Source organism: Sprattus sprattus (assembly GCF_963457725.1).
Source record: "Sprattus sprattus genome assembly, chromosome: 2".
Classification (NCBI taxonomy): domain Eukaryota; kingdom Metazoa; phylum Chordata; class Actinopteri; order Clupeiformes; family Clupeidae; genus Sprattus; species Sprattus sprattus.
This window is the reverse complement of record NC_137921.1, coordinates 66,601,901-66,615,192: the sequence shown is the minus strand read 5'-3', so window position 1 is coordinate 66,615,192 and position 13,292 is coordinate 66,601,901. Positions and strand designations below refer to the sequence as shown.

General features: G+C 46.2%; 1 protein-coding gene across 1 annotated transcript in view; it reads left to right on the top strand.

Annotated features, from left to right (window-relative positions):
• The window catches only part of xkr6b (XK, Kell blood group complex subunit-related family, member 6b), a gene marked incomplete at both ends in the record, with an annotated part of 58,445 nt that overhangs the window by 41,727 nt on the left and 3,426 nt on the right, over window positions 1-13,292 (top strand). Inside the window, one exon of the mRNA XM_080832642.1 lies at window positions 12,640-12,836. Within this exon, the coding sequence (XP_080688768.1) occupies window positions 12,640-12,836 (197 nt within the window). The remainder of the gene's footprint in view (window positions 1-12,639; window positions 12,837-13,292) is intronic.

Sequence of the window (13,292 nt, the reverse complement as noted above, 5' to 3'; positions counted from 1 at the left end):
TGTTTATATAAAGTTGCACTGGGTGCCTTTAACGAAAATAATGGTGTCAACCTTTAGCAGGTTGTACCCGGTCTTGTCTGATGAAAGGGTTGTGAAATGTGAAATTATCTTAATGGTGGCCCTTCATGGCTACTTCAGCTATACATCCCCTGTGTAAGATATGCATGTCGTAACCATGACAACAGTGCAGGTTACAGAGTCTTGGGCGGTGTTTAGTGAAATGGCCTTGCGAGTTCCGCTTCTTCCCTTTTTAAGGGTGTGCTGTGACCAGTGTTGTACCTGAACGCGTTCATTGAACGAAAGTTCACTCTTTTTAATATAGAGCTTTAGAAAAATTATAGCTTGCAACATATTGAAAAAAAGAACTGAACTAGTTCATTTTTTGGAGCTGTGAACTTGAACTATATAAGTTCATTTTAAAATTTGTGAACTATGAACTGAACTAGTTCATATAGAAAGTGAACTTTTCCCAACATTGGCCATGACCACCTGTGCTGTCTGGTGGCACGGCTTCTTTTTGATGTCTCAATGACTTCTATACATGCTGAAGTTCAAAATTAAGCTACACCACTGTGTTTTGCCAACTTGTAAGAGGAATATTTCAAACTTAGCCAGAGCAGACATCTTAAAAATGAGGTGATCTAAGAAATAACTAGACATACACCTATCCACAATATATGTTCACATACATAAATACATGTGCGCACACTCACACACACACGCACACACACACACACACACACACACACACACACACACACACACACACTCACAGCCACTTACCACTCATCTAAGCCCAGGGGAAACATTCAGACTCATCACGGGCTGTTTCTACTCCCTCAGAGCCAAATCAGCTCATGCCTGTGTGTCCGACAGCATATAATCACATAGGGACGACTCTGAAACCCATGTGAACACACACACACACACACACACACACACACACACACACACACACAACCACTTACCACTCATCTAAACCCAGGACAAAACATTCAGACTCTGAAACCCATGTGAACACACACACACACACACGAACACACACACACAACCACTTACCACTCATCTAAACCCAGGACAAAACATTCAGACTCTGAAACCCATGTGAACACACACACACACACACGAACACACACACACACACACACACACACACGCACACACACACACACACACACACACACACACACACACACACACACACACACACACACACACACACACACACACACACACACACAACTCTGAAGCCCATGTGAACTTCATGCTCTCCACCTGACTCTCTTCAGCATAATCATGTGGTCATCTATGGCTCTGTCCCGAAATTGACGGTTGAGAGTTCTGGCTGCCATGCCAACGTGTCTGGATCTGTGGCGTTGCAGTCAGGGTGCAGGTGTGCTGCCCAGAGACTCAGGTTAGAGGCTGGGTGCAGGTGTGCTGCCCAGAGACTTCAGGTTGGAGGCTGGGTGGTGTGGCCACTCTCTCCCTTTGCTACGTGTGGTGTCAGACGTGGGGTGGCTGTGAGGCCGTCGGAGGTCCTTCACTGATGGGGTCACCAGAGACACCTCTGTCTGTCTGTCCCCCCGCTGTCGTCAGGGTTTTTTTGCAGGGCCACTCTGACGCCCCGAAGCCTCCCTGTTGGCCCAGCGAGCCTCGTCTGTGCCCCTGTCTCTTCATCACTATCACAGTGATGTAATACCCGGCATTTGATGCTTCACTCCAGAACTAAATGGGCTGACAAGGACCGAGGAGGAGGCAGAGGAATAAGAGGAGGAGGAGGAGGAGGAGGAGGAACAGGAAGAGGAGGAGGCAGAGGAATAAGAGGAGGAGGAGGAACGGGAGGCAGAGGAATAATAGGAGGAGGAGGAGGCAGAGGAATAATAGGAGGAGGAGGAGGAGGAGGAGGAACAGGAAGAGGAGGAGGCAGAGGAATAAGAGGAGGAGGAGGAACGGGAGGCAGAGGAATAAGAGGAGGAGGAGGAACGGGAGGCAGAGGAATAATAGGAGGAGGAGGAGGCAGAGGAATAAGAGGAGGAGGAAGAGGAGGAGGCAGAGGAATAAGAGGAGGAGGAGGAACGGGAGGCAGAGGAATAAGAGGAGGAGGAGGAACGGGAAGCAGAGGCGGGGGAGGGCCTCTAGCCGATAGGAGGCGACTCTATATCTGAGTCATGCCTGTCATGGTTGCATAAAAGCTTGAAATTAAATTCAAAGCCATTTTAGTGTGTTTCTCACTCATGGAGGAGGCCGGCAGGCCACAGCTATAAATACCTCAGGCGCGGTACGTTACCACTCTCTGCATAACAAGCACAAATCTCGATCAACCTCGGAGGGGGGGGGGGGAGGGTGAGGAGGGAGAACTGGAGAGAGAGATATTAGGAATGGAAAGAGGAGTAGGAGGAAGTAGATTTGGACGGGGCTGACTGACAGACTGACAGACAGACAGTCAGACAGACAGACAGACAGACAGACAGACAGAGGGACAGAGGGACAGAGGGACAGAGGGACAGAAAGGGAATGGGTAACCAGAGGGCTTGCTTCAGTTAGCAATGGCAAATACAATGAATCAGTCGTGTCATAACAGGAGTGAGAGAGAGAAAGGGAGCGAAAGAGAGAGAGAGAGTGACCAAAGAGACATAGATGGAGATTGAGAGAAAGAAAGAAAGACAGAGGGGGGTAACGAGGGAATAAAGGAAGAGAGAGCACGACAGATAGAGAGAGACTGGCAACAAGGGGGGACACATGGACAGGCTGAGGTAGAGGTAAGGAGAGAGAGAGAGGGAGAGAAGGAGCGAATGAAAGACAGATAGGGTGAAGGAGGGAGAGAGAGAGAGAGAGAGAAGGAGGGAGGGACATGAGGACAGACTAAGACAAAGTTAAAAAGAAAGGAGAGAGGGATGAAGAGAGGGGGTATGGAGAGAGAGAGAGGAATTGGTCTGGAGAGCTTGGAGCATCCCCGGCAGGTGGCAAGGGGCTCATTGGCAGTCACAGCAGTGTGCAGTCTGCAGAGAGAGAGAGAAAGAGAGAGAGCGAGAGAAAGAGAGAGAGAAAGAAAGAGAGAGAGATAAAGAAAGAGAGAGAGAGAGAGAGAGAACGAGAGAGAGAGAGAGAACGAGAGAGATAAAGAAAGAGAGAGACAGAGAGAGAGACAGAGAGAGAGAGAGAGAGAAAGAAAGAGAGAGATAAAGAAAGAGAGAGACAGAGAGAGAGACAGAGAGAGATAGAGAGAGAGAGAAAGAAAGAGAGAGATAAAGAAAGACAGAGACAGAGAGAGGTCCCCCTCACATCCTCTGCTGTGACTCATGGAGTGACTCATCTAAGAGTCGCTCACGCACGTCTAGGCACAGGCACAGGCACAGGCACAGACTCACACACACACGCACGCACGCACGCACGCACACACGCACACACACACGCACGCACTCACGCACGCACGCACGCACGTATGCACACACACGCACCACCTACCAATACCATCTGAAAAAGAGCATTGAATTAATTTTTCAAAAAGGGGCTACCCCATCAACCGTGACTTATTAAGACTACTGCACTAAGACCACTGACTAGTGTGGCCATTGTATCTTGACATAAATAGGCACCAGTAATAAGCTTGGGCTTCTCTGTAGGTACTGGATACTGGGATGCAGTCTGTGAACGGTGGTGGGGGGAGTAGAGCAGGTGTTTTGGAAAAGTCGTACTTGACAAGTTCCTGTCTACCACCACCAGTGCCAAGGATACACTCAATGTCAGCTGAGTCTGGTTATAATGTGATCGTCACTCTGTGTGTGTGTGTGTGTGTGTGTGTGTGTGTGTGTGTGTGTGTGTGTGTGTGTGTGTGTGTGTGTGTGTGTGTGTGTGTGTGTGTGTGTGTGTATGTGACTGTGTGTGTGTGAGTGTGTCTAAGTCTCTCTCACTCAATCTCCCAATCTGTTTGTGTGTGTTTGTCTCCGGCCCATCTGTCTGGGTGTCTGTGTGTGTGTGTAAGTGTATATGTGTGTTTTTGACTGATTTGTAGGACACGTGAACCATGTTTCGATCCTTTATGAGATTCCATGTCCAATTCTGTGTTTGTGTCTGTCCTCTTCCATCTCCCTACATCCGCCTCTCTTTGTCTCTCTTTCAACAATCTCAGCAGCAACCAACAGCACATACAGCCAAAAACGCCAATCACCCCAATCACTGCATTTTTTCAAAACGGCTATCCAATCAGCTCACGCTGGATTGAGGTTCAGCCGCTATATGACACCTCCAGAAAGGGGGATAGTCTGTAAGTACAGATGCCACAGCCGGACAGGCAGACAGGCGGACAGGCGTACAGGCGGGCAGGCGGGCAGAGCTTGACCTGGCACGGTTAGGCCAAGTGCAGCATGGCTAACGAGGCATGAGTGTGTGCTATGATCTGGCCACTAATAATTCATGGAGAGCCGTGTAGCGGGCCATAGAGCTAAAGGGAAAACAGAGAGGGTGAGGCTGTGTTCTATATGTGAGCGAGAGAGACAGAGAGAGAAGGAAAGAGAGAAGGAAAGAGAGGGGGAATAGAGCCATAGAGCTGAGAGGGTGAGGCTGTGTTCTATATGTGAGCGAGAGACAGAGAGAGAAGGAGAGAGAGAGGGGGAATGAGAGAGGGCCATAGAGCTAAAGGGAAAACAGAGAGGGTGAGGCTGTGTTCTATATGTGAGCGAGAGAGACAGAGAGAGAAGGAAAGAGAGAAGGAAAGAGAGAGGGGGATAGAGCCATAGAGCTGAGAGGGTGAGGCTGTGTTCTATATGTGAGCGAGAGACAGAGAGAGAAGGAAAGAGATAAGGAGAGAGAGGGGGAATGAGAGAGGGCCATAGAGCTAAAGGGAAAACAGAGAGGGTGAGGCTGTGTGACAGAGAGAGAAGGAAAGAGAGAGAAGGAAAGAGAGGGGGAATGAGAGAGGGCCAGAGAGCTAAAGGGAAAACAGAGAGGGTGAGGCTGTGTTCTATACGTGAGCGAGAGACAGAGAGAGAAGGAAAGAGAGGGGGAATGAGAGAGGGGGAATGAGAGAGGGCCATAGAGCTAAAGGGAAAACAGAGAGGGTGAGGCTGTGTGACAGAGAGAGAAGGAAAGAGAGAAGGAGAGAGAGGGGGAATGAGAGAGGGCCAGAGAGCTAAAGGGAAAACAGAGAGGGTGAGGCTGTGTTCTATACGTGAGCGAGAGACAGAGAGAGAAGGAAAGAGAGGGGGAATGAGAGAGGGGGAATGAGAGAGGGCCATAGAGCTAAAGGGAAAACAGAGAGGGTGAGGCTGTGTGACAGAGAGAGAAGGAAAGAGAGAAGGAGAGAGAGGGGGAATGAGAGAGGGCCAGAGAGCTAAAGGGAAAACAGAGAGGGTGAGGCTGTGTTCTATATGTGAGCGAGAGACAGAAGGAGAAGGAAAGAGATAAGGAGAGAGAGGGGGAATGAGAGAGGGTCAGAGAGAGAGAAGAAGCAACAGAGACAGAAAATGAGGAATGTAGAGACAGAGACAGAGTTAGACAGTGAAAAAGACAGAGAGAGAGAGAGAGAGAGAGAGGTGCAGTCTGGTAGAACGTGTGCCTGTAGGCGAGACTAGGGGCACGGTCAGCCACTGAGCGGCCAGTGAAACAGGAGTCTCCACTCCTTACCCTAAAGCACTCGGGCCACGCCACCCAAACACACACTGGAGTAGCACTGACTCCAGAGAAAATGAATGTGACGTTAATATATTGTTGATATCAGCGCTGCATCAGGTAATATAGGCATCTGTTTCAGCAATTTGATGAGTGGATTTTTCATGCCCATCCCGATTTGTGAACATGCCACATGACACACTGTCATCGCGGTCTCACTATTGAACTGCTCAAAGTAACATACATATTTATCCATGTAGCATATATATTTATCCCTGCACTTCTTGAACTTCTTGTTTTTGTATTGTGTTGTAATGTATATTTTGTGTAATATGTGTAAGCACATTGAGAGCCAGTTCACCAGGTCAAATTCCTTGTTTGTTGTAACTTACTTGGCAAATAAAATCTGATTCTGATTCTGATTCTGATCGGCCTTTCTGCATGTTTGCATTTGTGTGTGTGTGTGTGTGTGTGTGTGTGTGCTCATGGATGAGTGAGCATGATCCCCACCTCCAGTCAGTGAGACGGTGTTGGCTTCTCCCTGTGGCTCAGTCTTACGGCACTTACTCTGGATCGCGTTGAAGGTTGCCAACAGAGCAAAAATGAAAAAAGATATATAAAAATTGTAAAAAATAAAAGATTCCCCACTTCCCTCCAGAATCACATCCCAGCTGAAGTCTGTTAGCGCCCCTTGACATTTTCCACGCTAACAGAAAATGCCACTGAATGCCACGCGTTACCTCTGGTTACGACGCGGCCCTGGAAATCACACAAAGGCTAGGGTTATTGATCCAAAGACTTCCCCCCAATACCCTCTCTCCAATCCCCCCCTTAATCCAACCAACTCATGTCTGGGTAGCCTCCCCAGTTCGAGCAAGACAAGTCATCATCAGCCAGTCCTGCTTGTCGGCATATGAATAATGAGCGTTATGCATGCAAGAGTCTCGCTTCACTCTGGCAAGTAGCCTCATCCATCTTGTCTGAAAGAACAGTCTTTAGCAGCCAGATGACTGTTTGGGTTGGGGGATGTCTTAAGGAAAACAGATCCTTGATAACAGTTGACATTGGAGTGGATCCAGTCCTAATGTGGCCCCAATTTGGTGCAGATCCAACTTTGAGTTGGCACTGATCTAGCCCTGATCTAGCCCTGATCTAGCCCTGATCTAGCCCTGCTCTAGCACTGATCGAGCACTGATCTAGCCCTGATCTAGCCCTGATCTAGCCCTGATCTAGCACTGATCTAGCCCTGATCTAGCACTGATCTAGCACTGATCAAGCCCTGATCTAGCTCTGATCTAGCCCTGATCTAGCACTGATCTAGCCCTGATCTAGCCCTGATCTAGCCCTGATCTAGCACTGATCTAGCACTGATCTAGCCCTGATCTAGCCCTGATCTAGCACTGATCTAGCCCTGATCTAGCACTGATCTAGCCCTGATCTAGTATTGATCTAGCACTGATCTAGCCCTGATCTAGCACTGATCTAGCCCTGATCTAGCACTGATCTAGCACTGATCTAGCCCTGATCTAGCACTGATCTAGCCCTGATCTAGCCCTGATCTAGCACTGATCTAGCACTGATCTAGCACTGATCTAGCCCTGATCTAGCACTGATCTAGCACTGATCTAGCCCTGATCTAGCACTGATCTAGCCCTGATCTAGTATTGATCTAGCACTGATCTAGCACTGATCTAGCCCTGATCTAGCACTGATCTAGCACTGATCTAGCCCTGATCTAGCACTGATCTAGCCCTGGTCTGCCCTTATTTGGCCCTAATATGGTCTGATTTGGCCCTGATCTGGCCTTACTTAACCCCCGTTTGGCCTGGTTTGGCACAGATTGTCCAGAACAGCCCAGAGTCGCTGTTTGGAATGTGACCTTAGAATTGAGCTGACACCACAGAGACAGAGAGAAGAGTTTGAGACAGAGAGGCAGAGAGAAAAGACAGAGTTTGAGACAGAGAGACAGAGAGAAAAGACAGAGTTTGACACAGAGGGAGGGAAATCACTTCCCATCTCTTCAAGGGCCCACGTTTCCTTCAGTGGAGCAACCTCAGGGGTGTCTCTCATAGTTAACTTATTGAGCGACTGAATGCCAGACAGAGAAGAGGAAAAGTAAGGTGGCTACTCTCTCTCTCTCTCTCTCTTTGAGAAAACTGAAGCCAGGAAGAACAGAGGGCAGATTCTCTGGCCAATAGGAAGACAGGACAACGTTACTGCGGCAACGAAAGCTCTCAGACTAATTGCTGTCATTTTGGGATTTAATGAGTAAATCAAATTAAATGAACTTAGCGTTTGCACTTCCAAAAATTGAACACTTGACTTGGCTGGAATTTTTTTTTGAAATTATCCACAGTTCCTTCAGTCAAGGACCATTCATCTGAGGAGAGATGAACATTGAGTCATAACATGGGCAAAAAAAAAGAGTGATGATGATCATTTATCAGATGAGGCTGTTGAAAATGTGACTGAGGTGGTTGTAGGGCGGGAGGGAATTTTGCCTTAAGGCCGACATATACTCAGTTAAGGAGCATGAATTGCTACGTGCTTACGCGTTGCGTTGGGGGTGTTGCCAAGCAATTCACCGCCAGAACAATAGGCTTGCGTAAAATGGCTTAAGCCTAGAAAAATCGCCGGACGCACGCAAGACGTGAATAGTCGCGCAAGGGGCTTGCAAGGCAAGGCAAGACAAATTTATTTATATAGCACATTTCGTACATTAAATGCAATTCAATGTGCTTTGCAGGGCCTCTTGCGCTTACCCTTACGCTTACGCCTCTGACCATAAATCTACCTTTAGGCTGGTACTGAGTCGTTTTTGATCTTTTGTGCAATTATAGTCTCTGACTGGCACACACAAAACTACTTTAGCTTCAACGGTGCCTAAGTCCTGAGAGGAGATGTGTGGGGACTTTGTTGATGGAGGATTTTTGTTTACTCCATCCTCAAAACACACATTCCACCATTGAAAGACAAAAGATGTTCCCAGGAGTCCAGTGTTTGAGGCTCGGCTGCCTATGAGAATGAGAGACGGTGGGCCCTTTCTACACACACTGCAGACTGGAAGGCACACACACACACACACACACACACACACACACACACACACACACACACTGCAGACTGGGAGGCCCTTTTAGTGTGCAAAAGATGTTAGTGTTGTTTGCCACCAAATGTTCCAGTCAGTCTGGTAATTACTGGCTCCAGTTGCAGTCATTATGCACTGTGACAAATGCAAAGATGATTATAGCTCTAATTAGACACATCAGAATTTGAAATGAGGCTTCAGTTCATCGGATATGCATTTCAGTGGAGTTAACAGGAGGCATGCACATAAAAAAATTACATCTGTAGGTCAAAAAAGTCCTAGATGTTTTATGATTTGTATAAACTACCCCTCTCTAATCACTTGAGTTGAGTAAGTAAACACTCGTTTACATGTATCCTTTCATGCATTGCCTGTGTTGGTTTATGACAATAGCTGTACAGCGTTACACCTGAATGAGAGCCGCACACACAAGAAAAGACATGGCTGACTGTAGCCAGTTTCCTCAAAGTTCTTCTTAAACAATTAAATTAATTTAAAAAGGAAGACATTTTTAGAAATCTTAATAAATTAGATATTGTTGTTTAGCTACTGTAACCTGACCAACTGAAAAGTCAGATGAAGCTCTTTTAATATTTTTTTAGGTCTTCTGTACAACTTTGTACATTCACAAGTTAAGTACAATTACAGCAATTAGGAGAGCAGAGAGCTATGAAAAAACTTTCAGCTTAACTCAATCACACCAACGCCAGAAAAAGTCATGGACCTGTGTACAAACACACACACACACGGTGGAGTTTAAAACATCATTGCTGGGACACAAAAAGCACAGAGCTGGACAACAAGCGAACAACCAATCAATGATCAGGGTCACACGGGAAAGAAAGCGGATAGGTGGCATGGAACGGGTTAACGTGGACCTGAGGTGGATTAGTGAGGGAGGGAGGAAGCTAGGGAGATCAATGCTGTCAAGGCGGAGACATGGAAAGACGCCAGGAAGGGAGGCTCCGTGCAAGACTTTGATGTTTTTTAATGCGCTTGTATGTGCAGACGGAGAATGCATGCTTTTTTTCTCAGTGTCACTGAGCAAGATGGACAGAAGAAGTGGAGAAGAGAGCCAGGCAGAGAGGAGAGAAGAACCTCCTCCTCGTGCTTGTTCTGTTCAAAGACATGACTCATCAGAATTGTTCTGGTCTATTGCGGATATTTGGCAAACCAAAATAAACGTAATGACCACTCGGCTATCATCTACACTAACCGTCATCCTAAAACAACCCCTCACCACAAGTTGAAGCACATTTGTATTCCCTGTACGCAACGGAATGTGAACAGATGGTTTATTGGCTGTTTACAGAGGGCTGTACAGACTACATGGTACCAGATGATGTAATGGCATTAGTTACCTCTACTTGGAATGCCTCCCATGCACTCAATAGAAACTCACAGCACACTTTTGCCTGAGAGAAAGAGACTAAATTCATGGTTCACCAAGACAGCATTCCTTTAATTCCACTCAATAGCCACCAACTCAAGAATCAAACGGAACAACCGCCATGATTTACGAGACTGAGATCTTGTCTACAAGAGTGCATTGAGAGGGAGGGAGAGAGGGAGGTTGTCCACAGACGGCTTTGGGGTTGAATGCGAACATTTCTGTTTGTCTAACGCGACTCCTCCACAAAAGATCACCTCAGACGATCAATATGAGACCGAGCTTACAGACACAGAACTCAGCATCTCCACAAGGTTATCCAGACAGACGCCTGTCTCTCTCTCTCTCTCTCTCTCTCTTGTGTGCTGTCTCTATCCCTCTCTCTCTCTCTCCTTTCTCAAACACTATCTCTCCTTTCTTTTCCCCTTCCTTGCTCCCCCTGTCTTTCTTCCTCTCATTCTCTTTTACTTTCTCTCTCTCTCTCTCTCTTTCTATCTCTCTCTTGCTCTCATTCTCTTTTACTCTGTCTCTTTTCTCTCTCTCTCTTTTTTTTTCTTTCTCTTGCTCTCATTCAGCTGTCAAGAGTGCCCACTCCATCTACAGTCATAGGTGCTAAAGTGTGTGTGTGTGTGTGTGTGTGTGTGTGTGTGTGTGTGTGTGTGTGTGTGTGTGTGTGTAGGTGCTAAAGTGTGCTGAACACCCCCACACAACATGGTGCAGATCTTAACACGCACAGAATGTACATATAAACAAGAACCTGCATAAGGCACATGTGCGCTCGTACTCACTCCTACTCCTGCGCTTGCTCCTGTGCTAGACAGGAGGACCTGGAGTGCCGTAGGTTGCCTTGGTACATTGTGTTCCTGTTTTTCCTGTTAAAATTACTATTGCCAATTATTATATTATATTATATTTATTATATAAGACATTTTGTTGTCCACAGAAAGTATTAGGATTTCTGTAGCCATCAGAAGGCACTGAGTTTTGGGGAATTTCTGTATGGAAAATGGAACTGGAATTTCTGTATGGAAGATAGAACTGGAATTTCTGTATGGAAGATAGAACTGGAATTTCTGTATGGAAGATAGAACTGGAATTTCTGTATGGAAGATAGAACTGGAATTTCTTTATGGAATTTCTATTGTGCGAGGTACTGAGGTGTTGTCAGAGGAAAGTGGGTTACATCTGCCATTGCCACTGTCCAGTGATCACTGAATGTACAGTACATGTGACACAAGATGTAGCTAAATCCAGATTACAAGACAATGATGCGGAATAACAGTGAGGTCAGACGTTTGTTTTTGCCTCGGGGCCGACCTTATGGTGCAGCACCTATGTGACCCAGGGAGCTGGAACTGATCCACCGTCATCTGTGAGGTTAGGGCAATCTCCTGTTGTTGTGAGCAGCGATGATGGGATGCACCATTTCACCCGGAGGTTGTGCAGGTGCGCTACTCACAGTGGCACTGAGGCGAATGGTGAATGGGGGTGGGGGGATGGGGGGGGGGGGCTTAGAGCAGGAGCCAGGCATTTCTCTTTTTCTCCTTAAGGAATGGAATTTGACTGTTTACAATGAAATGGTCCATGACATGAACTTAGGCATTACTTGTACTTGGCTCCACAAATTCACCTGACATGTACTTCAATCATATCCATCTATTTGATGTTTACAATGTTGATGTTATGCATATCGCTGGTTCTGTGCTATCTAAACACATCCTACACATCCATCTACGTAAGATTTCAGGTTAAGAAGAATTACTTACAATCATTTCTACAATGATCTCAGTAATAGTAATTAGACATTATCTACCTCTGGAACGAAATACTGTTTTCTGATTGGCTAATGGGGTGTACATTAAGTAGTCCCAGTAGAAAAGTTAAATCGCCGTTCCATATCAATGCTCTTGAATGGTTACCATTGACAACCAACGTAACTTTTTTTTTTTTTTTAAGGGGAGCACTAGGCTTCAAATCAAGAATTCATCAGGTTATTATGCATAATAAGTTTCCTAAAGATAAAGTAAATTCTAAATAATAATAATAACAATAAAAAAAACATTTTTGGATGTTGTAAACGGGAGATAAGTGGGATAACGGCCTTCGAGCTGTACAGTTCTACAAAGATAATGGACTTCGCAGAGCAACTCCACTCCGCTGCGCGTCGTGAAGTTCTTTACCCCCCATCGTCCATTATCTAGTAGAACTGTACAGCTCGTCGGCCGTTATCCCTTACGTAAATGATCCACCTATCCACCCTTACCACCTCTCATGTTTTCAGCAGATGTACCAACATGAACGTCTTTGTGGTCTTTCTCTTAACCATATCCATTTTTTTTATATCCATTGTTTTAAATCAGTCACTTGCCATGATTGCTTAGACCCGGCAATAATTTATCCATCAAGTACTTGGCCCAACAAATTCTCCTGATGTTACATCAGTCATATCCATCTATTTGATGCTTGCAATGTCGACGTTATGCTTGTACTCTGGTCCGGTGATATCTATCCACACACTCACAATCTCTTTCATCTCCCACTCCCTCCCATTTAGGTACATCCGCACCATGTACTTGGGCATCCAGAGTCGACGGCAAAAGGAGAACCATCGCCGCTTCTACTGGGCCATGTTGTACGAGTACGCCGACGTCAACATGCTCCGCCTTCTGGAGGCCTTCCTCGAGAGCGCCCCACAACTGGTGCTTCAGCTGTGCATTATGATCCAGAAAAACCGGGCTGAGAAGCTGCAGTGTAAGACGGAGTTCCCCATGGCACTGTACAGGGTCACCCTGTTTTGTTCAATTCAATTAAATTGTATTTATTTGTATTGCGCCCATAACAACTGAAATTATCTCAAGGTGCTATACAGAGTGTAAGGCCTGAACCCCTAGAGCATGCACTTAGGCGATTCTATAAACAATACAAGGCTCCTTGTGAAATTAGCATAGCCATGTTTGATATTACGCATTCCTTTTATCTCCAGGGGCTTGGTTTTGTCTCCAGCTATAACGCCAAGCTGATTCCTGATTTCTACGGACGTGATATACAGTTTGTAGTTTGCTGTGAACACTGCATACGTTAGGTACTTCTCTTTGCAGCTACTTAAAGAAAAGACAGCTGAAAGACAGTTTTACATTTTCAGTTGTAATATGATCTGCAGCAGTATTATGTACGTGACAAAGTGACTGCTTTTATTTTTTTTGTCTG